The following is a 25,772-nucleotide window of genomic DNA, read 5'->3' as shown; positions in this document are numbered from 1 at the left end:
GGCTCTCAGTTTTAGTTTTTGGTCCTTAGGACAACATAGGGTAGGGTCAATTTAGTCCATTTTTGTTGGAGCTCTTCATCATAGCTTGAATGTAAAGCAAGAATCAAAAGTAGGCACCACCAACCAGGAATGAACACGAACAATAGATAGTAGAATCCAAAAGGAGTTTATTACACTAACGCTTGTACAAATACAGCACGTTTTCGTCGTCAACTTCATCAGTGAATGAAAAGCAACCATTTCCTACCATATATATACACTTTTCTTAACCACATCAATTAAGTTAATTCAATCCATTTTAAAAGCCACAGGTTGACAACAAATAAGTTGTACTAAAATAAAAATATAAAACATTTTCACAAAATGTTAAAAACTTGTACATTTAATAATTTAATTAAAAACACATCTAATACTCTCATCAATTTTAAAAATTTATACAAAGCTTTTTAATAATAACAAATGAATAGAACCATGTTAATTCAGATAATCTTGTATCCTGTAGTGTACAGTGTGTCTCCCTCAAGTGGTGAAACTGAATATGGCATTTAAATTAAATTGTGGTTGTGACAAAATATATGTACATAATCTATGTAAACAATTTGAATAAAATGAATTAAATGAACAATTTAATTGGACATTGAATAAATGTTTTCACTACCTCCTATATGTAATAAGTATATTAAACAACAGTAGAAGTTTAGTTAAAGTTTGGCAGATCTAATTTTTAAGCAATGGTGCAAGAGATACCATTTCATTAAGACCTGGAAATCTGCTAGAATCCAACACAAGTTGCCAGTATAACTCCCTATACTCAACAAGTGTTTCCCACATACCACCCCTTGGACTCACCGCAACCACTTCCAAAATAAAAAATTGAAAGCCAGATGTTTTACAAGTGGTAGTGTGCTTGTATAGTGCATTTTTTCTCATTTTTTGTTCTGATTTCATATAGATGCTCGTAAATCCTCTGCTTTAACTTCCTTTCACTTTTCCCTCTGTAAAATTATTCGCATACCTTACAGGTTGCAATATAAACAATCCCTTTGGTGTTACAGTTAGCATAAGTATTTAAAGTTAATTTCTTTTTCCTAGCATTTAAATTTGTCACAACCACAATTTAATTTAAATGACATATTCAGTTTCACCACTTGAGGGAGACACACACTGTACACTACAGGATACAAGATTATCTGAATTAAAATGGTTCTATTTATTTGTTATTTATTAAAAAGCTTTGTATGAATTTTTAAAATTGATGAGAGTATTAGATGTGTTTTTAATTAAATTATTAAATGTATAAGTTTTTAACATTTTGTGAAAATGTTTTATATTTTTATTTTAGTACAACTTATTGGTTGTCAACCTGTGGCTTTTAAAATGGATTGAATTAACTTGATGTGGTTAAGAAAAGTGTATGTGTATATATATATATATATATATATATATATATATATATATATATATATATATATGGTAGGAAGTGGTTGCTTTTCATTCACTGATGAAGTTGACGAAAATGTGCTGTATTTGTACAAGCGTTAGTGCAATAAACTCCTTTTGGATTCTACTATCTATTGTTCGTGTTCATTCCTGGTTTTTGGTGCCTACTTTTGATTCTTGGTTTGCTTTTTGCACCATTGGTCCTTATTTGTGGTTACTTGTTCGAGATGGATTCCAGGTCTGGCATGGACAATATTTTCAGAGGATCCGAAACTGGAGAGGTTCGAAAACTTATCGGACAGTTGACACAGCTGGTAGCATTATTGTCCCCAATCAGCCAATCTCTAGCAAAGCTGTTATCGTCACCACCGATACCTGCGAACCAGGAAGAGGTTCAGCAATCTAGTGTGTCTGCAGTTGGTGTTGCACGCAAAGAAATGCTGCTTACTGATGAAAATGAATGAGGGGGAAACAGAACAGTCGTTGCCAACAGCAGTTTGGACGATTTTCCCCATTTAACTATTTCTAACACTACTGTGAGCAGCAAAGAAATAACGAGAGTTGGAGACGAGCGAGGTGGTTCGCGTGTACCCGCAGAGAGGGACAGAGTACTTTCAGGTAGCGAATTTCGGCTATCAGATTTTTTGAATGTTAAATTCGATTTTAACACCAAACGTTGTAACATAAGCACTAATGCCAGTTACAACACAATGTTAAAGGACTTGGATTACTATCTTTACAAATACAAAATGTTGGAAATGGATTGTTCCTATTTGAAGCACTGTTTACAATTGAAAATAGTACCAAAGGGTCTTAGGGTATGTAAGTACCCAAACAATGTTATGGATGGTACTGATTTTCACAATGATTTAATTTCTGTTTTTGACAGTTGCGGATTCGATATTATGAGAGCAATTATCAAAAACAATGAAAGGGAAATGGAGAAATTGTTCATTGATATAAACAATATTAATAAGGCTATCACAAATGATTTATTGTATACTGTTGAAGTAGAAAATGAAAAGTACCACAAGTTATTAAAGGATGTTGAATTTAGGTGTAAAGAAGTTTTAAACAGAAAATTTGGTAAAATAGATAGAGATTTAAATGAATACAAAAACAAAACCCACTACCCAAAACCAAAACCAACACAGGGAAGGGGATATGGAAGATGGGTTAAAGAACCTTTTGATGAAACTGGGTGGGAAGAAGCTGTGATTGTGGATAGTAACAATGATGTGGCTGAGTATCCCCCACTAAGAAGGTCTGAAAGACTGATGGACAAAGAACCTGTAGATTACTGCTCAAAAAACTACATGGGGAGGGCGTGAAGGTCCCAGTGGAGGAAAGGGCAGGCTTGGAATTAATGAATGTTTTTCCACATGAAGGGAACAAATGGACATTTAAGGATTTCAATATATTCAACTTTTCTAGTGTTTCCATTAACAAAACTTTTTTTGATTTGTTTACAGAAGGTTTTGGTTTCATTCCCAAACAAACAACTAATATTTTTAAATTACTTGTTGACATAAAACTATTCATTAGGAAGAAAAATTTAGAGTTGTTCAATGGAAAAAATATAAGTATTGGAAATGAATGTTTGAAACGTAGAAGTACTTTCAACCCACCATTGCACCCACAGCTTAGAAATTTTGAATTAAAAGTGGAAAGAGAACTACGATCAAACTTGAACCATCAATATGTACACCCCAATTTAACTCCTAGTGAAATGGAAGTTCTGAAGGAAATCAGTAACAACAGGAGTGTAAGGGTTATGAAACCCGACAAAGGTGGAGGGGTGGTATTGATGGATAGCATTCAATATGAGGGGAAAATGATGGATATTCTCAATGACTCTGACAAATATTCCAGAGTATCTATTAATGAAATTAACATTGCATACAAAAGAATACAGGTGTTATTAAATGACCTATTGTTAGAGGGTTCAATTGATTTTGAAACACACGAATTTTTACACGTGGAGAAGCCAAAAGTACCTTGTATATTTGGAATTCCGAAGGTGCACAAAAATTCACAGGACCCACCGTTAAGACCTATTGTCTCAGCAGAAGGTTCCGTGACAGCACCATTAGCCAAATTTGTGGATTCAAAGGTAAAATGTGTGTTAGAAGGAAACAAGAATGTATTGGTAGACTCCTGGGATTTTTTGAGAAAATTGGAACCTTCTTTGTTTTGTGACAGCATTGCATTTGGTACGCTAGATGTTGTGGATTTGTTTACGTGTATACCACACAATCTCGGCATGGAATGGTTTGAAGAAATGTTAGTGGACAGTAAAAAAATCTCACACAAAGATTTTAGAGTGGTATTAACCCTTATGGAAACGGTGTTGAAAAACAATTATATATACTTTCAGGGTGAATATTTTAAACAAGAAAAGGGAGTAGCCATGGGGGCACATTGTGCTACCACATATGCCAATATAATTATGATTTATTGGGAAAACAAATATCTTTTGAATTCACCCTACCAGGGTTATTGGATTTTATATAGTCGATTTTTGGACGATTTATGTTTTTTGTGGAATGGACAACATGAAAATTTTGACAAGTTTGTAGAATATGTGAATAACACTACCGATTTTAAGGAGTTCACCTTCAATTTTAATCAACATGAACTAACTTGCTTAGATGTTCACATTACTAAAAACAACGGTCACTTCACATCTAAGGTTCACAGAAAAGAAACCTTTTCTAACTCTTATTTGTACTATACTAGTTCCCACCCACCACATCAGAAGAAAGGTGTGGTAAAGGGACAGTTAGTACGGTTAAGTAGGATGACCTCTGACGATGAGACCTTTTCAAGTGAGGTAAGTGCACTTAGAGAATTGTTTTTAAACAGGGGATATCCAGGGGAATTTTTTGATAAAATTTCAGAAGTAGTACGTAAAAAGAGAAATGATAGATTTGCTCCTATTTTAGGTAAAACTCAAATTTTGGATGATACGAAACAAGTAAACAAACCAAGGGAAGACTATGCATCTAGTTTGATTACAACGTACGATGGCAATTCTAGAGCTATCAAGAGAATCTTTGACAAGGAATGGAGCAATTTTTCGAAAATTTCAGACTTGAAGCATATTTTTGAAAAAGAACTGGTTTACACTTATAGAAAAGGTACCAACATTAAAAACATTTTAGAGGGGGGTTCAGTTCGAGGTAATACACAGAGTGGTAAAAAAGAGAAGAAGGGTTTCTACAAGTGTGGGTGTTGTAATTATTGTACATTTTTATCAACAGGAGATTTTATTTATTTAAATGCTAGGAAAAGGAAATTAACTTTAAATACTTATGCTAACTGTAACACCAAAGAGATTGTTTATATTGCAACCTGTAAGGTATGCAAATCATTTTACATAGGGAAAAGTGAAAGGAAGTTAAAGCAGAGGATTTACGAGCATCTATATGAAATCAGAACAAAAAATGAGAAAAATGCACTATGCAAGCACACTACCACTTGTAAAACATCTGGCTTTCAATTTTTTTTATTTTGGAAGTGGTTGCGGTGAGTCCAAGGGGTGGTATGTGGGAAACACTTGTTGAGTATAGGGAGTTATACTGGCAACTTGTGTTGGATTCTAGCAGATTTCCAGGTCTTAATGAAATGGTATCTCTTGCACCAGTGCTTAAAATTAGATCTGCCAAACTTTAACTAAACTTCTACTGTTGTTTAATATACTTATTACATATAGGAGGTAGTGAAAACATTTATTCAATGTCCAATTAAATTGTTCATTTAATTCGAATTGTTTACATAGATTATGTACATATATTTTGTCACAACCACAATTTAATTTAAATGCCATATTCAGTTTCACCAATTGAGGGAGACACACACTGTACACTACAGGATACAAGATTATCTGAATTAAAATGGTTCAATTTATTTGTTATGTATTAAAAAGCTTTGTATGAATTTTTAAAATTGATGAGAGTATTAGATATTTTTTTAATTAAATTATTAAATGTACAAGTTTTTAACATTTTGTGAAAATGTTTTATATTTTTATTTTAGTACAACTTATTGGTTGTCAACCTGTGGCTTTTAAAATGGATTGAATTAACTTAATTGATGTGGTTAAGAAAAGTGTATATATATGGTAGGAAGTGGTTGCTTTTCATTCACTGATGAAGTTGACGAAGAAAACGTGCTGTATTTGTACAAGCGTTAGTGCAATAAACTCCTTTTGGATTCTACTATCTATTGTTCGTGTTCATTCCTGGTTGGTGGTGCCTACTTTTGATTCTTGGTTTTATTTTTGCACCATTGGTCCTTATTTGTGGTTACTTGAATGTAAAGCAGCCATTTGATGTCCGAAGGGAGTGAGACGCACACACAGATTTATCTCATTTGGAAGTTTTTCGGGAAGTGTACTTCAGACTTGAGCTCAGACACTTTTCCACAATATTTCCTTTGGATAGCCTTGTGATCCACTGCTTGTTTCTGAATCCTAGGCACCAGTATATCACATGCTTACCACCGTGTAACCTCACATTTCTGTGGAACGTGGTCAGAGTTCTACCTCACTTCCAGGAACTATTTTGAATGCAGAGGTTCTCAAGGCCACAGTCACTGAAATGAGAAGAGACTATGAGACCCACCTCACTGTCTACATCCTCTCTTGATGATCCCTTCTTTGCCTTGCTGATAAGAAGCAGTTTGGACTGGCTTCTTACCTCTTTCTTGTCACCTGAAGCACTGTTAGGGAAGTTGATTTTAGCATCCTGAAACACCTTGTAGTCTACTGCATCATTCCTGCAAATATATGATGCCCTGTGCTAGCTGTTCCCAAAGTGGGAACACCACTTCTATAAGCATTCCAGTGCTGACTCCTTTATGATCTCTGATGTCTACTGTGTCTCGAAGATTGCAATGTTTCTCCATCCTAACATTGGACAAAAGTCCAGGGCTTCAGGAAGACTGTGACAAAAGGTTGTACTCTGTTGATGTTCTGGGGATTGCATCAGTTAGCTATCTCTTACCTTTCCCAGTTCCTGGCATAATTTGTGATGACACTGTATTTAACTAGAGGACCTCCTATCATTATGGCTTAAGAAAGATCTTTGTGAGGGCATATAATCTGTTTTAATAATGACTACTCTGACATTTTAAGTAGACCTACAGGCTCGGGTATGTGTCTGTGCAGAATGAAGTGGCAGAGATTGTCCTCCCTTAAAGAACAGCTCAGAAACAAGATCTTGGATGCATATTCTGAGAAGTGTACTTTTGGATTAGTTTGCCCAGTATCTAGCTTTTGAGCTACTAAAGAGAGAACCTGTCATCGTTTCACCTCTGTTTTTCTCCTTCCATTTCCACTCTTCTCTGCAAGATTCAGCAAGATGAAGTGGTCTTTTTAGTTCCCATGGAAGGTTCTTAAGCATCATGTAAACTTTAGTGTCAGTGATGCTGGATGTGTTGTCAACTCCTCTGGTGGGCCTGCAGCAGTCCTGTATTGTAGTCTGAGGCTGCTTGAGCAGGGTAGTGACCCATCACAAGAGACTAGTTTGCTGTAGATGTTGTAACCTCCAAACATATTTTGGAACTCGTAGGCCCTCCAGTAAAGAGAGCTGTAAAGATTGCTCAGTCCTTTCATCAGAGTTCATAGGACATGTTAAGACTATACTGCTCAGAGGGCCGTCAGAACTGTTCTGGTCCTAAAGAGGTTGTCAGGTTCCAGTGACCATTCTAAGCATCCTCTCCAGATGGTCACTCTGGCAGTTAAGTCCTTGCTCCTTCAGGGGGCCTTCATGATGTCATTAAACAATAAGGATACTTTGTGGCACATCATTTTGCTTCTAAAGAGGATACTTTTGCAGTTTGCTTTGGGTAGTCAACACTCAGTATAAACAAATGTTAGCAGTTGTGTTTTCTCAACTCCCAGAATTTATACAAAGGTGTTTGCCATGGGGACAAAACATTGCAGGATTTCATAGATTCATAGATTAGTACCAGGCTAACTGCCCTTGCAAGCCATTTTAAGCCTAGCCAATTATCCCTTGTGAGACTCAAACCCTGTACCTTGTGTTTGTAAGGCAAATGCTTTAACCATTAGGCCACCCCCCCAACCATCAGTGAACTTGATTTAGAGATTGTGCCTGACCTGAATATTCTAGTAGTCGAACATTTCATAGATTGACGCAATTGCTAAAAGAGGATAAACCTGATCCTTTCCTCCTCCTCTGTGCAGTGGGGTGATGACACTGGATACAATTCTCACTCCTGTAGGATGGGAGGTTTGTGTACTTTTTCCACATCTTATAGCAAAATTCAGGGAAGAAAGACTACAACTCACTGTTATTACTGCATGCTAGTCAAGAGAGTATGGTTTCAGGCCCTAAGCATACCTCTCAACTGTACACGTTTTCACAGACTGTCCAGATTTTTTCATATTTTTGGTGTGTTCCTAAAATCTGTTCCTTTCTGGCATAGCTAAGGATTGAAGTCATTAGATAATGACAAACATTTGACTCCACATCCTTCCGAAAATTCATGCTAATGCAAAACCTATTATTCTATCAACTTTCTAAGTTTGTAAGAGCAATATTTAAAATCTGTCCCTATTTGTCCCCCCATCATTTTAGGCTTTGTCCAGAGTTTTTGCTCTAGGAGGTTGAGAGGTATGGCCCTGAGGCCTGTAGCAGTATGAAAAAATATCCTACCAAAAGGTATTCCTGCAGCTGTAAGAAAACTGGTAGCTCCTCAGGGCTCTGCTTCTGATGTAGATCCGCTTATTTCTCCAGACTAGATTGGGGGGGGGGGGTTACAGGAGCGACTGAAGCAGCTAGCTATTCTTTTGGTAGATCTATGTGTAAAAGCAGAAAAACTTCTTAATTGGGGCATAATGGTATCCTTGTCTGAATCGGTCAGTCTCTGATTTTTCACCTACTTCCGGCACCTCCATTATCTGGTATTTTTTTTATTTGGCCACATGCCTGTTGACCAAGCCTCACTCTACTGGACTTGAGCCCATTTGATGTCCTTCCATATTACTCTTGCATTATTCTTCACTAAGGGATCTCCTGTCAAGGACAGCCCAATATCCGGCCAGTATAATAGAGTCTTTAAGTCTTATAGGCACAATACAGTAGAGAGTCAGTTGTCCAAATTAATTGAGACCTAGGGTAGTTTGGATAATCAAATATATAATTAAACCGGATAAATAAAACTTATAAAATCTTTTTTTTTTTTTTCTGCATGCAGGGAATACACTTTTCAACCATTCAGCAGTTCCTGTGGATAATAAAGAATATTTTTCACACACAAACAGACTACAAGCTCAAAAAAGACTGATTTTTCCCTACCCAAAAACATTGAAAGGCTGTGTTCGGATAACTGATGTTTCAGATAATCGACATTCGGCTGATCAACTTTATACTGTACGTAACACGTATGTGCCCCTCTCGCATGGCATAAAGGTGATGTGTGCAGATGTTTATCACTCGGAAAGTCTTTGTTGCCTATCTAAAAGTTATTATCGAACTTCGATTTGAATGTTCTTCTACTGTGCTGGTTACCAAGCTGTTTTCAGATAAGTGCCCCATTGGGGTTTCTTCTCTCCTTTGCATGGTACTGTGTTCATGTCATCCAGAAAGGGAGAATGTCAGTGTGTGAGATAGGTTCCCACTGCTGGCCTCCCCCAGACATCTCTCTAGAGGCTAGTAAAAGCTCTGAAGACCATATGGTGCTTGCTTTAGATTCCTCTGCCGTGACTCCATGGGAGGCTAGCATGAATCAAAGTCCCGCACATCCTCTGAGGCTTTTCCAGTGTCTGCACCTGATGTTGATGGGAGAACTCGGTTGATAATGTCTGAGGGACCGTAGAGGATTCCTCAGATTTTAGTGAGGAAGTAGCTACCACTATTCTTATCGTCAAAGGTCTTGATCCTCCAAGGATTTTTCAGGTAGATGTCCCACAGAAAACTAAGTGCATCTCCTCTATTAAGGATCCCCAGAGTGAATGTGGTAGGCCTTGAGGCCTCCTCAAAGGGGTGTCTGTCCCTGCTCAACCCTGATCTTCGACTCATGTTAAGAGGCCTAGGGAATTGGATTCCTTGGTTGAGGACTTGGATTCTGAAGAAGAATTCCTGTCTTATTCTTCCCAGACTCCTTCTCTTCTGAACTATGGTTTGGAAGAAGAAGATTCTTCAAGTCCAGACTCTGCCTTGGAAGAATTGTCTTGCGGATAGTATTGCCTGCATGATGGACTATTTTAAGTGGTACCATTCCCAGATCTTTGATATTCAAAAAAGGTACTATGAGCTCCTATAAGTGGAGTTTCCCAAACCAGAAGCTGTCCATGCTGTTCTGGCTGCCTTTTTGGAACCTTTTTTGCAGCCTCTGTAGCTCCTGACTCTCTCTCCCCCCGCACCAAAGAAACCTGATAGGTTCTACAAAGTGCTCAAGGACTGCAAGTTACTGTATGTGTCTTTCTACTGATCCTTCGATGGCGTCTGTTTCTTCTGACAAACCCTTTAAATTGTTGACATCTATTAAGCTCCTTCTGACAAGGATAGTTGGACCATGGAAAGGTTGGGCAAGAAAGTTTGTACTGCTAACACCCTGTCTTTTAAGGCCATTAAATCTGCAAGCATTTTCCGGGATCTCCAGTTTACCATTTGTCTTTTACTTGGTTTTTGGGTTCACCATAAATCTGCATAAAACATCTTGATGCCTTCCCAGATACATGTACTCCTTGGATGCAGGCTTCAGACCGTTCCCCTACTGGCATCTCTTCTTGTTCTCAAGGTTCTACTCCTGACAACCTTTTTTCAGTCTCCTTTTCCTCTGACATGGCCAGGGAATTTCTTAGGGTTCTGGTATTTATGGACTCCACCATTCCCATGCTTCCTCATGCCAGGCTTTACATGAGGAGTGGTAACTCAAATCGGTGTGGGTCCAACATCGCCACCCTCTGCAGTTCCCTGTTTCTTTTCTTCCTTGACTCAAGCTCAAGCTTCAGTGGTAAATTCATCAGCTAACTCTCTCTCTATTTCTGTCTCAATATTGGGCTTCCCTTTCAGCCTGCAATCCTCGCTCAGGAGCTGGTCACAGATACCTCAGACATGGGGTGGGAGGCTTCTTTTGGACTCCTAAAGATACATTATCCCTGGCCCCTCATTAGAAGTCAGACCTTATCACCATAAGAGATGAGAACTCTGCAAGCTTTTCATTCCCTCTTTAATCCCAGGCCCCTCAAAGTCTTCACAGACAATACCATAGTGATGTGTTATGTCAGCAAGCAGGGAGCCACGAGGTCCTATCTCTGCAGATAAGCTCTTCAAGTGTGGGATCTAGCTGTCCAGTATGAAGTGATTTATTAGGTGTTTGCATTCTTTTGAGCACAATCTTGTGGCAGACTTTATCCAGAACGCAAGCTCACATCACAGAGATGTGTTCCTGGACATTGTCCATCAGTGGAATATTCCTTTTCGCCTTCCTTATGAGCAAACAACTTCTGTTTGTTTCCAGAGTTTCATGTCCTCTTTTCTTGAAAGGGAATGTTTCTGTATGCTACCCACTTCCTCTGTTGGCACGCATCCCCCCTTTCTCTGTTACCAGGAGTACTGCATAAGATCATCCAGAACGCTCCCAAAATCTTGCTGATGACTCTCTTTTGGCCCAGACAGCATTCTGCCAAGAGACTGTCTGAACTTCAGGCTCTCATGGCTATTCCTCTTTTAGTTTTTCGTAGAAACAGGGTGTTTCTTCTTACTAAACTTTTTATGCCCAAGGTGGTCAAGTTGTCCCTTAATCAGTCTAGTTATTTTCCTTCCTTTTTTCCTTCTCTACAGTCTGTGAGAATGTTTTTCACACCTTGGATTTGCATAGACAGCTTGGATATTATTTAGATAAAACTAAATTTATTTGCAGATCTGAGCAGCTTTTTGTTTCTTTTCATCCCAGGAATTTGGGTTTGGTTGTGTCTAAACAAACCATCTCCTCCTGGATTTCTAAAGCCATTTCCTTTTGTTCTTCTCTTGGTAAATGTCTTTCTTCAACTAATTCTGCTAGGACGATTTGTTTTGTTTTTATTTTACAGTTTGTTTACCAGGATAGTCCATTTTCAATGGAGTCCTGAGGAGAAAAGCTCCAACAAGGTTAAGCAAGTGATAAAGTAATTAGACAAACACACAAAATGTTACAAAGTATACAAAATGTGTAGTATACAGCGAAATAAGAGATGTACTAACAAAATAAATAATAGTATAAAATGCTTTTACAGGGCAATCAAAGGTACTTATCTATATGTATATATATTTACATAGTCTACACAAGTGAACTTCTCAAGTCAGATTACAAAAGAAACAAGAAACAGAGAAGAGAGAAATTAAAGACTAATAGGTAGAGTGAAGATGTAGGTGTAGAAGGAGGAAGTAAGGAGCATAGATGTAGGTGGAAAATTAGGTCGGAAACTAGACAGTGGAAACTAGACAGAGTTGTGAAAATTGAAAAAAGCGAGATAGGTAGGGTATGGAGAAGTAGAGGACAGGGATCAGAGTTATGAGAAATTAGAGAAGAGAGATAGGGAGGTTATAATTAAGGAGAGGAGAGTCAGGAGGGGTGAGAGCAGGAGCATTCCTAGAGGGATGAGAGGTGGGAATGGAGCAAGGTTTTGAAGGTTGAGTGGTTGTTGGTACGAATTTGTGGAGGAAGGGAATTCCAGAGTCAGGATAGAGAGAAGAACAAAAGGAATTTGCCTGGAGTTTGAGCAGGTTTGTGTACTTTGAGCAGGTTTTGATTGTTTGACCTGATTAGTCTAACAAGTTGATGCATTTGGAGGGGATGGGTCAAGGGAAGGGCAGAGAAAGGGTTTAAAGATGAGTTTATGTGCATAAGAAAGTTGGATGAAGGAGAGATGATGGGGTATTTCAAGCCAATTTGCGAAGGACATTACACTGGTGAGTGGAGGATTTGGCACCAGTGGCAAACTTTGAGATTTTGTTATAGCAGGAAGCTAGTTTAGTCTTTAGACTGGATTGGAGATTAGTAAGGATGGGGGGGCACCATACAAGAGGGGAAAGTATGAGGTAGGTGGTAGAAAAGACATGTTTGGGTGAGGGAGTAAGGAAGCAGTTGTGATTGTAGAGTACGCCTAGTTTTTGATGGGTTTTCTTTCTGGTTGTTTGGAGATGCATGTCAAATTTAAGCTGTTCATCGATAGTGATACCTAGTAGCTTTGTATTGGATATGATTTCTATAGGGGTCCTGTTTTGGCTAGTTATGGAGAAAGAGTTCTTGTCAATTTTAGTATACTTTGAGGGGGTGAATATCATAATTTTAGATTTGGAAGCATTTAGTGCTAGATGATTGTTTAACATCCAGTTCTTTGTTGACCGGAAGGCTTGGGTTAGATTCTGTAATATGGTGAGGGTTTCAGCACAGCAGATTATCAGAGTCATCTGCATATTGGACATGCTTGGCATTAGGAATACACTGGTGGAAGTCATTTATAAATATATTAAATAGTAGAGGGCCTAATGTGGACCCCTGTGGTACTCCTGTGAGGGTATTAAGGAAAGGGGAAGTGCAGTTTTTCCACTTGACAGATTGCTGCCTATTGAAGAGGTAACTGGAGAACCAGTTGATAGAGGAGGTGGCTATGTTAAGATGAGAGAGTTTAGACAAGAGGAGACCATGTGAAATTGTATCAAAGGCCTTGGATAAATTGGAGAGGTCTATATGCACATGTTCTCCTTTGTCCCTGAGATACGATACAATACTGTCCAAACCCTTGAAAAAGGCACAGGAGGCACATTCTATTCTTGAGGTTGCTACTTGGTCCTCTTTTTCATATTTTCATTAAACATTACAAGTTGGATGTTATTTGCAGGACCAGGGCAGGCGCTTCCAAGGGTATCCAGCATGGGTTTGTAGAGAACTCTTCTGTGCCTTCCTCCTCCAAGGTTTCCTGCCTTGAGCTCTTGTACTCTCCCTTAAGTGAAAAATACTGCAACAGTGATATGGAAGGATGTAGTAAAGTTCGGTAAAATCTTGCCATAACGGTAGATGTCCTTTTGTTCACTGTTGCCATATTCCACCCCACCCCCTCTGTCCTAGCTCTTGTCTCATATTCTTGTTGTCTTCCTGGCTAAGTGGCCCTTCTTCCTTTCTCCTTTGTTCCTGAGGGTTTTCTGTTCTTCTTGGGACTTTCGGTTGTGATTATTTGCATACTTGCACGGGAAGCACACGTGACCTACGGCACTTATAAGACTTAACGACCTTGGTATACTGTCCAGACGTTGGGCTATCCTTGGCAGAAAATCTCTTAGGTGAAGAACACTGCAACAGAGAAGAGAAGGACATCTACTGTTATGGTAAGATTTTACACAACTGTACATTTCCTCGTAATTGGAGAGGTCTTGCCATGGAGGCAGGGATCTCCAGAAGTTATTAGGCAGCCATAAGGACTGCTTATGTCCTCAGTGGCATCCAAGCCATGAGGACATTTTGAATGGCTAAACTGAAGAAATGTGCATGATTTGCTGCTGGTAGTGAAGGGTTTGTATTCTTAGGGTGGACAGTTCAGAAGCAGATTGGCAGCTGCATTGTATTTTGCCATCAGTCAGACAGCTGTAGGTTAGAACATGCTGAGGTATCAGCCCACTTCGGTATAGGAGTTGGCTACATTCATTGCTTGCTTCAAGAATCTCTTCAGGCATTTGTGCTATGTCTACTTTCTCCTCATTACACACCTTCACCAGATGTGAATTGTTTCTACTGGTTACTTCCACAATGAGGTGAAGCTTGATTTAGTCCAGCCAAAGACCAATCAAGTAGGGTTCCTGCATTCAGATGTAGGAAAAACAGTCCTGCCATCACAGTTAAACTTCTAGAGAGCCTTTTTTAATGAATTAGTCAATATATTTTTTATACTGCTCTTTTGAAAATAAGTCCTAACGATTTACAGAAAGGTGCTGGATAATACCTATGGAGCAAAGTGGTTGGCTGCATTGGTGACCAAGGTTATGTAGCCAGCACTTTCATGCCACGAGTCAGCCAGGTGTTGAGACATCACCGACCTGAGGGATTTAAAAAAAAAAGAAAACTGCTGACTCCTCAGTGGTGAAGTACACAACCCAGCACCCATGTGGGAGACTTCAAAGAGCGCATCCATTATTTGAAGAGAGTAGATGACTTATTTGTACTTGCTACATGTATATGTAACATTTTTTTGTAAGATTGACGTTCAGACTTTGTCTTTAAAAAGCTGTGTAGAGGATTTAATTCTTTTTAGCACTGTTGCCCTAGAGGATTTAATTATTTTTAGCACTGTTGCCTTGCATTGATTTCATTTTTCTGCAGGTCAGAATCGGTTTCCAGGATGCCGCTGCAAAGCTCAGTGTAACACAAAACAGTGTCCCTGTTACTTGGCAGTGCGAGAATGTGATCCAGATCTTTGTCTAACTTGTGGAGCGGCTGATCACTGGGATAGCAAAAATGTTTCTTGTAAGAACTGCAGCATCCAAAGAGGATCTAAAAAGGTAATAATTTAGTTGTGTGTTTTTTCATAGCACCTCAAAAGGTTCATTTGACTAACCAAACTTTTTTTTTTTTTTTAACTCCTGTATATCAGTGTAGGCTTTGTGCTTTCAGTTAACACAAAGGCTTTCCCAAATTTTAGTTTTTAGTTTTCTGTCTTCATAGCACTTCATAAGAGGTTCAACCAAGGGAAGACATATAGGGTTTTTCTCACTTGAATATGTACTGTACGTTTGTGTTTATTCACATTGTATGTTTTAACTCGTTCGTACTGCCAGCTTTTTAGAAACTAAAATGACATCAAACTTCTAGCTTGACCGCCTTGGCTAAATCAGATTGTCAACAGGAAAATAAAAGCAGTAAAATATGTTAAACCCAGTACTTGTGGATCCGAAAACGCTATTTTTGCATCTGCATTTTTCAAATGTTTAACATTTTTTTTCCTTCCTAAACTGTACTGTGGAGTGTAACCTGTTTTTAAATGATTACATGTGAATTTAATAGCATATGGAACTCTGCAGCAGAATGGCAGATCATGACTTGTCCAACATGTTGCACTGCTGCCATTCTGTCACTGAGACACCATTGACACTTTGCCAAAAGTACCTTAAGTTATTAATGCATTAACTGGATCAGACCGGTAAGAGAGTTTGTATCACTGTATTTCAGAAAGATGTTTAATCAGATCCAGCCTTATCTTTTCTTGATCTGAGAATAAAAAATCCTGTCCACAGGAGCTTTGTCTTACTTTGCTAACATTGGCATTGCTCAGTATTCATTGTAATATTCACTGTTACAGTTGTAAACTGTGGGGCTTCTGCCTGCAAGATTCCAGAGGCTACCCCAACTTCCAAAGCTTTTATACCGTACCATCTAGCTCTGATTAAATCCCCCTACGTGGACATCAAGGACATAGGTGATATAAGAGGAGAGTCAGCCAAGCATACAAGTTCTTTCTTACTGCATTATGAGTTTTGTAGTAACATAGTCATCCTGGCATGCTGGGTTGCTTCCAGAGCTCAGATGGGCACCTTGTTGGGATAACTTTTTTTCAAATTTATTTTGATTGTAGCTATTGTAGCCAGTTTTAAACATCTGATTCTAAGATTTAGAAAGTGGATAGTTGTCCTAATTGTAGGTGATCCCTCACAAATAGTTTAATTTGTATTCTATACTCTGTTTAATGCCCAGAGCATGAAGTAGCCTGTTGCCTACATGAGCAGTTAAACCCAAGGCCGATCAAGCATTTTGAGCAAAACCCCTGTCACTGTCTAGTTTTAAAGAAGGCATGTGCCTGGTCCTGTTCCATCAGGGTGTTGGCTAAGTCTTCTAGCTACTCAAAAGTGTTTACAGAAATATAAGGGGACTGATGACATCCAGTTAGTATTGGAAGATCATCCTAGGCCCTATGACACTGAAGTCAATGAGAGGTGATGTTCTTCGTGTTTCACTGTTAGTCAATACGATTGGGTAATCCCGCTGGCAGGTTGCCCTCAGCCGGCATGAATTCCAAAGTCTTGGGTCCTGCGTCGGCTGCTGTCGCCCCTTACCTGATGTCAGGTCGTCAGGGGTACAAAAGAAGCAGCCGGCGCCATTTTCTTCAGTCTTTCTTGCCGCGCAGTGCCTGAAGCAGAAGCAGTTCGCAAGTGCCAGTTGGCCAACTCCTGAGATTTTCGTGTTTGAGTTTCAGATCCGAAGTCTTCAATAAAGCTAAGTACCCCGTTGGGGAAACTTTTTTTCTTGCTCCAGACCGATGTCAGAAAAAGTTAATTGTATTTCTTGTGGAAAGCAAATACCTCATAAGGATTTTCATTCTTACTGTATTCCTTGCCTAGGCCCTGATCACAACGTTACTGGTTGTCGGTTTTGTGCTAGATTTAACTAACGCACTATTAAGCGTTGGTATGATTTTGCTTTAAACTTTTTTGGATGCCAGTTTAATTATCCTGAAATGTTGGATAGCCATCCGACTACCGGAGTTTACAAAAAACGCAAAGAAAAGGATAGAGAAAAACAATCGAGGCCCAAAACCGAAAACAACGAAACTTCTCCTAACCTTGCTGGTTTGTCGGTCCTCAGTGAGGTGCTTTCACAGCCCCTGACGCCTGCTACTTTAGAGTCGCATGCCGCTACCGGCACCCACGTGGAGTCGGCCATGCCACTGGATACTCAAGGTATTGGAGCCTCGGACGCTAATCCCTCAGATGGGTCCGGAGCCACTGAACAGGTACCAGCTTCTGAGGGTGTATTCAGACCTAAACATCTTTATATTAAAACGACTTCAGCTTCAAAAGCAAAGACTAAAGCACATTCTAAAGCAAGGAAACAAACTCAAGGGCCACGTGGACAGGCCTCCAGGCCCAAAAAACAGATGCTCAAAATGGCCGAAGACTTGATTACCTTGATCAGGAGTTCCCATCCCCCTCCTGATAAGAGGCCTAGGTAAGACACTGACTATGAATCTTCAGATCAGGTTTCTATTTCTTCTGATTCCTCTTCTGATCAGGAATATTCTGTTCTCTCCATGAGGATTCTGATGCTGAAGAATCTATTCCTTCAGCATCTCCTCCTGAGGACTATTCCTTTGGGGAAACCTTACATACCATGAGGGAGCATTTCCACTGGGAGAGCCAAGATTTTTCAGAATCTAAAAAGAGGCTCAGGGATTTTTTTTTTTACTACCTCAGCACAGGCCTCTAGCCATTCCACCTGTTAGACATTGTAGATGATGTGTCCAGTCTGACCCTTGACTCCTTACCCCCAGCTCCTGTTAAGCCTGACAGATATTACAGGGTTCCTGACTCGCACAAATTTCTTTTTAAAAACCCTGCTGCTGACCCAGAAACTATTTCACAGGGTCCAAAAGGAGTTAAGGCTTCCACTGCAAAAAACCCTACCCCCCGATTCAAGGGCACTGGATAGATGGGGAAAAAAGGTTTACACTTCTGCAACTTTGGCTATAAGGGCCTTAAACTGTCATTTTCATATGCTTAAGTATCAGCAACATGTCATGGGATTGCTTAAACAGAAAATGTTAAATTGAGAATGTGCAGAAAACAAGGAAATGCAGGAATTATTGCATGCAGCAGAACAAGTTGGAAAACATATTTTGCAATGTGGTTTTGATTCTTTGGAGGCCTCCTGCAGGGCTGCAGTTATGGGTTCTGTAATCAGGAGGCATGCTTGGTTAAAGGAACAAAATCTGCCTGATCATGTTAAAGTTAAATTGCTAGATTCACCTTTACAGCATGATACTTTGTTTGGTGTTATGGCAGAAGAGGTTCTAAAGAAAATGGAGGACAAAGCTAAATCTATGCAAACTGTCAAAGAATTTCTACAAGTAAAGCCATCTAGGTTTAGTAGACACTGGCCTACAAAAAACTGGTCCTTTCCTGTGTCAGACAGACCTCAAAGGGGCAGATCCAAACGCAAGGTTCTTACAGGCCCAAGCAATGGGGTGCTTCTACCTCCAAAGCTGGAGAAGATAGATCACAAACTTACATTAAACAGTCCCAATGACTTCCCCCTGCCTGCACCAAGCACTTGTCTTCTGGCAGCACCCTTAGGGGGAAATTAGCACTTTTTGTTCAAAATTGGCACATCATAACCCAGGACAAGTGGGTTCTAAACATAGTGTCACAAGGCTACAAATTCCATTTCCATACTCTACCAAAGGCAAATGGCTGGCCAGATCTGCCAAAAAATCAATGGGCAGAGGCACAAAAACAAGTCTCATCCCTCATGGACATGGGGGCCATTCAACAAGTACCAGACCAAGAGCAGGGACAAGGATTTTACTCAAGACTGTTCCTGGTACCCAGAAAGGACAAGGCCTGGAGGCCTATACTGGACCTATCTATTCTCAACACTTTTCTGGATATTCCAAAATTCAAAATGTTGACTTTGCAGCGGTTTCTGCTTATGCTGGGCAAGAATGCTTGGCTTGTGACTTTAGACCTAAAAGAGGCATACCTGCATGTTTCAATCAGACAAGCATGCAGAAGATACTTAAGATTCAAGGCTGGTTCAATGCATTACCAATTCTCTGCACTGCCCTTTGGCTTATCTACTGCACCCAGGGTCTTTGCAAAGTGCGTGGCACCAGTAATTGCATTCTGCAGACAAAGAGGAATACAATTATAGCCTTACTTGGACGACTGTCTCATTCAAGCAGAGAACAAGGACATTCTTCTTCAACATCTGGCATTTGTGCAAAGACTCCTAACATGCCTAGGGTACACAGCCAACAAAAAGAAATCAAAACTAATACCCTCACAAGAAATAATATTCCTGGGTGCAAGCTTGAATACAACTGCCCAAATGGCTTATCTCATGCCACACAAACAAAGGCAACTTGACTACCTATTTCAAAATGTTGGCAACAAAAGCCCAGTTATCTGCAACAAAAATTCTGCAGGCTTTGGGCTTCATGGCATCCTGCATCCTACTAATTCCATATGCAAGACTGCATACGGGGAAACTTCAGTGGTATCTAAAAAGTGTTTGGACTCAACATTGCCAAAGCCTGAAAACAGTCATTACTCTCATTCCCTGCCTGCAACAGCAGTTTCAATGATGGGCAAAGGCTTGTCACCAGAACAAGGGACAGCCATTCACATTACCTCCAGCCAGGCAGACACTAACAACGGATGCATCAGACTATGTCTGGGGAGCCCACATGGCAGGAAGATGCATTCAGGCCACATGGTCCTCAAACTAAATGCATCTACATATCAATCAAAAAGAGATGTTAGCTGTTCAAAATGCCCTGACAGCCTTCAAAGACCTACTTCATCTGGGACAACTACTGATAGACAGACAACACCATGGTCATGTGGTATATAAACAAGCAGGGGGACACGTATTCTTACCCCTTTGCAGACTAGCCATGACCTTGTGGGACACAGCTTTGACTTACCAAGTACATCTGCAGGCACAATTCATGCCAGGAAAGGAAAATACTCTGGCAAACGAACAAAGCAGAAACCTCATGGATCCCAACGAGTGGAAGCTGGATCCACAAGTCTTCAGCATAATAACAAGGAAGTGGGGATGCCCGGACATAGATCTATTTGCCTCATCTCTCAATTGCCAACTACAAAGATTCTGCACAAGGACTTATCACAGACCAGCATAAAAAGTGGACGCCCTGTCTTTCAGCTGGAAAAATCTATCAGTATATGCCTTTCCTCCACTGCCTCTCCTCCCCAAGGTGCTCCTAAAGGTCAGCCAGGAGAAGCCAAAGATGATACTGATTGCCCCAGACTGGCCACGCCAGTACTGGTATCCAATACTAAGAAACTTATCTCTATACCCAGCTTGGACCTTACCTCAAATACTGTCCCAGCAAAACAAATCAGATCATGCACAATCACCTCAAGGCATTAAACTTGGCAGCATGGCGGATAATGTAATTATACAAAAAACATCTCTCAGTAAAGCTGTGATGGATGTGATTCTGGAAGCCAGAAGGCCTAGTACTAGAAGGTCTTATGTGGGAAAATGGAAGAGATTCTGTGCCTGGAACCAGGCACAAGGAACTGATATAGCGGTACCAAATACTCCTCAGATTTTGCAATACTTAACGGAGATGCTGGACAAAGGCCTACCTTTTTCAATTATTAAAATTCATGCCTCTGCCATTTTGGCTCATTACAATACAGAGCTACCACTTTTTTCTCACCCTTTATTAAGGCAGTACCTCAGAGGAGCCAAAAATTTAAAGCCCCCAAGGAAAACTACCAATACCTGCATGGGACCTCAACTATGTCTTGGAAAAGCTCACCCTGCCTCCTTTTGAGCCAGCTGCTACTGCTGATATGAAGTTTCTATCATGGAAAACAGCTCTGCTCTTAGCAATTACTTCTGCAAGATGAGTTTCAGAGCTACAGGTGCTCATGGCTGTGGAACCTTTCATCATTTTTCATCCAGACAGGGTCTCCCTGAGGACAAACCCAACATTTATGCCTAAACTAGTGTCCAGTGTGGCTCTTAACCCAGCCATCCATCTGCCATCCTTTTACCCAAATCCACAGAACAAGGGGGAGAGAATTCTGCATTCTTTGGACATACACAGACAACTTGGATTCTACTTGGACAGAACCAAAGCTTTCAGGAAGACAGAGCAATTACTAGTGGCATATGCTGCAGGATCACAAGGAAAGCCTATCTCAAAGCAGACTATTTCTAAGTGGTTAGGCCCCACTGCATTTGTTTCTGCTACTTACACATGACAAGCCAGTGCCTAAGGGCATTAGGCCTCATTCCACCAGAGCTGCAGCCACCTCAGCAACTTTTCTCAGGGGAGTACCAACCAGAGACATCTTAGAGGCGGCTACTTGGAGTTCAGTGCACATCTTTACAAAGCATTATCATCTGCCACTCTACTCTAAATCTAGAGCAGACTTTGCCACTGCAGTTATGCAGGGCCCCATAGCCGCTCCTACTGCTGTCTAGATCCTGCCTCCCTACCATAGCTTTGGGATTCTACCCAATTGTAATGACTGCAACAGTGAAACACAAAGAACATAGTACAGTTGTGTACACTTGCCATAAATGTAGATGTTCGAGTGTATTCACTGTTGCGGTCTAGGTTACCCACCCGCCTTCCCCCTTTTTTCTTTTGGATCTTATCTTTCCTTCTCTGATTTATACTACCTATGTGATGTATTTGCTTTTAGATGAAGGTAAAATTTACATTGGTGCATTTCTGAATATATATATATATATATATATATATATATATATATATACACACACACACATATATATTATACGTTGGCTACCCTTTTTTGGGGGCACCTGACATCTGGGGTAAGAAAAACTGAAGAAAATGGCGTTGGCTGCTTCTTTTGTACCCCTGACGACCTGACGTCAGGTAAGGGGTGACGGCAGCTGACGCAGGACCCAAGACTTTGGAATTCAGGCTGGCTGAGGGCAACCTGCCAGCAGGATTACCCAATTGTAATGACTGCAACAGTGAATACACTCGAACATCTACATTTATGGTAAGTGTACACAACTGTACTTTTGTAATCCCCATATTTAACTTTGGTCACTACTGAAGCTTCTGGGCATAGTACTAACAAATATTCTCTTAGTCATATGTGCTATGTAGTCTGTCTAGACGGCTGTCAAATCGCCTCTGGTACCAGTGACCACATTGTAATAAGTGACGGGAGGGTTGCTATCACTGCAGTTTTTGTGAATGAGGAAGCTGACAGAGAACCATTCTAGATGTTCATCGTGTTACCCTGCTGCGGTCATCACACTTGGGTTATCCTGCCATCAGGCGGTCCCGCAGTCGGCCGGAATTCCAAAGTCTTGGTCCGACGTCTGTTGCTGTCACCTCATCCCTGAAGTCAGTGCGCCAGGGGAATATATATTGCAACCCACGCCATTTTCCTCAGTCTTTCTTGCCGCACAGTGCCCGAAGCAGAAGCAGTTCGTAAGTGCCGGTCGGCCGACTCCTGAGATTGTCGAATTCGAATTTCAGACCAAAGTCTTCCATAAAGCTAAGTACCCCGTTGGGGAAACTTTTCTTGCCTCAGACCGATGTCAGAAAAAGTTAACAATTGCATTTCTTGTGGGAAGCAAATACCTCATAAGGATTTTCATTCTTACTGCATACCTTGCCTAGGCCCTGATCACGATGTCACTTCTTGTTGGTTTTGTGCTAGGTTTAATAAGCGTACTATTAAAAGGCAATTTGATTTCGCACGACACTATTTTGGTAGAAAATTTAACTATAACATGCCGTCGGAGCTATCGACTACCAGCGTGCACAAAAAACGCAGGGATAAGGACCCACAGCCCAGGCCTAAGCCAGATTCCGAAGCCTTGGTTGATCCGGTCTCCGGTACTCCGTGAGGCTCCGACGCAGCCCCTGACTACCGCAGATTTGGAACCCGAGACCGCTACAGATATTTTGACGGAATGTACTAGGCCTACGCAGCCTTCTACTTCAGGCCCTTCTGACGACTTAGCTCCTAAAGACGTCGGTGCTACAGAAACGCCATTGGTTTCTGAAGGCGTTTTCAGACCGACTACTCTCGCCATTAAAATGTTTTCTAAGTCTAAGATGCCTTCTAAATCTAAAAAGACTGCACTTCAGTCTCCTGCTCAAGGCCCTATGCCTAAGAAACAGATGCTCAAAATGGCTGAAGATTTGATTTCTCTTATCAGGGGTTCACAGGGCCCCTCCTGACAAAAGGCCTAGATAAGAGGAAGACTCTGCTTCCTCTGAGCAACTGTCCATTTCTTTGGATTCCTCTGAGGACCAAGATTATTCCTACTCTCCTTATGAAGATTCTGATGCTGAGGACTCTATTCCCTCAGCTTCTCCTCTGCTTCTCCTCCTGAGGACTACTCCTTTGGGGAAACCTTACACACTATGAGGGAACATTTTCACTGGGAAGGTCAGGACTACTCTGGTTCCAAGAAAAGGCTCAGAGAGTTTCTCTTACTCCCCCAGCACAGACCTCTAACCATCCCACCTGTGTTGGACATTGTGGATTATGTCTATTTAGAATCCAGTTTCAACCCAGACTCTCTTCCTCCTGCTCCAGCTAAGCCTGACAGATACTACAGAGTACCTGATTCCCACAAATTTCTTTACAAAAGCCCAGTAGCTGACCCAGAGACTATCTCCCAGGGTCCCAAGGGGGCTAAGGCTTCTATGGCTAAAAACCCAGTACCTCCTGGGAGGGATTCCAGAGCACTAGACAGGTAGGGGAAAAAGGTTTACACCTCAGCCACATTAGCTATGAGGGCACTAAATTGTCAATTTCATATGCTTAAGTATCAGCAGTTTCTAATCTCTCGGTTAAAGCAAAGGATAACCTCCCTACCTCAACAATCTGAATTGAAAGAAGTACAGGATTTTGTTGCACACCACTGAGCAGGTGGGCAAACATACCTTAAAATGTGGGTTTGATTCTTTGGAGGCCTCTTGCAGAGCAGCTGTCACTGGATCGGTTATACGTAGGCATGCTTGGTTAAAGGAACAAACTCTGCCTGATCATGTTAAAGCAAAACTACTAGATGCTCCCTTACAGCAGGATGTTCTTTTTTGAGTTAAAGCAGAAGTTGTTTTAAAGAAAATGGAAGATAAGGCAAAATCAATGCAGACAGTCAAAGATTTCCTACAAGTACAACCCCCTCGCTTCAGTAGAAACTGGCCAACAAAAAATTGGTCCTTTCCAGCTACTGACAGACCACAGAGGGGTAAATACAGGTGCCCAAGGGGCAGAGGACAACCACAAGCCCAGTATAAACCTCGCCAATGGGGCACTACAACACAGAAGGGAGGAGAAGACAGGTCTCAACCCACCAGAAGGCAAACTCAATGACTTGTACCTCATCTGGCCAAGCAGTACTCTCTTGACAGCCCCCTTCGGGGGAAAACTCGCACTTTTTTGCAGACAACTGGCACATGGTTACAAAGGACAAATGGATCCTAGACATAATTTTACGAGGATACAGATTCCACTTTCACACCTTGCCAATGAAAAGAGGAATGCCAAACCTGCCACAAAATCAATGGGCAGAGGCACAAAAGCAAATTGCAGCTCTCATAGACATGAGAACCATTCAACTGGTACCTACTCGAGAGCAAGGCCAAGGATTTTACTCAAGGCTCTTTCTAGTACCCAGAAGGGACAATGCTTGGAGACCAATTCTGGACCTTTCAATTCTAAACACTTACAAGTTCCCAAATTCAAGATGCTAACACTACAGCAGCTACTTCCCATGTTGGGCAAGGAAGCATGGCTAGTAACGTTGGACCTCAAGGAGGCATACCTGCATGTCCCTATCAAACAAAGTTGCAGAAGATACCTCCATTTCATTGCAGGTTCAACCCATTATCAATTCTCTGCACTGCCCTTTGGTTTATCTACTGCGCCCAGAGTTTTCACAAAATGCCTGGCACCAGTAATTGCATACTGCAGACAGAGGAATTCAAATATATCCATACCTGGATGACTGCCTCATCCAAGCAGAAAGCAAAGACATTCTCTTGCATCATCTGGCCTTTGTGAAGCATCTACTAAATTGTCTCGGGTACACAGTAAATGAAAAGAAGTCAAAACTAGTACCCTCACAAAAAATGACATTCCTGGGTGCCAGCTTGGATACAATGGCCCAGAAGGCTTATCTGACACCAGACAAGCAACTACAACTGACTCAATATTTCAAGACAATGGCAACAAAGACCCAATTAACTGCAAGAAAAATTCTGCAGGCTTTGGGCTTCATGGAATCTTGCATACTAATACCATTTGCAAAACTGCATATGAGGAAATTACAGTAGTACCTAAAAAGCATATGGTCTCAACACAGCCACAGCTTGGACACAGTGATATCTCTCATTCCCTGCCTTCAACAGGAGTTTCTATGGTGGTCACAGGCATGTCACCTCAACAAGGGTCAGCCTTTCACCTTGCCCCCAACTAGGCAACTATCACAACAGATGCTTCAGACTACGCCTGGGGGCACACATGGCAGGACAATGCATTCAAGGCCTATGGACTGCAGAGCAAAGAAAACTGCACATAAATCAAAAAGAGATGCTAGCTGTACAGAAAGCTCTGACAGCCTTCACGGATCTACTACATCCAGGACAACTTGCAATAAAGATGGACACCACCACAGTAATGTGGTACATAAACAAACAAGGGGGCACACATTCCTACCCTCTTTGCAGGCAAGCAATGATCTTATGGAACACACCTCTGGCCTACCAAGTCCAGTTACAAGCTCAATTCCTGCCAGGACAGAAGAACACATTGGCAGACGACCTAAGCAGAAACATCAAAGATCCCCACGAG

General features: G+C 40.8%; 1 protein-coding gene across 1 annotated transcript in view; it reads left to right on the top strand.

Moving 5' to 3' along the window:
- Positions 1–25,772, top strand: part of EZH2 (enhancer of zeste 2 polycomb repressive complex 2 subunit) — a gene marked incomplete in the record, with an annotated part of 2,261,448 nt that overhangs the window by 1,826,993 nt on the left and 408,683 nt on the right. The window contains 1 exon segment of the mRNA XM_044064800.1: positions 14,767–14,945. Within this exon segment, the coding sequence (XP_043920735.1) occupies positions 14,767–14,945 (179 nt within the window).

This window comes from Protopterus annectens, chromosome 3.part0 (assembly GCF_019279795.1).
Source record: "Protopterus annectens isolate FY-2018-M chromosome 3.part0, PAN1.0, whole genome shotgun sequence".
Taxonomy (NCBI): domain Eukaryota; kingdom Metazoa; phylum Chordata; order Ceratodontiformes; family Protopteridae; genus Protopterus; species Protopterus annectens.
This window is presented reverse-complemented; position numbering and strand designations above follow the sequence as displayed.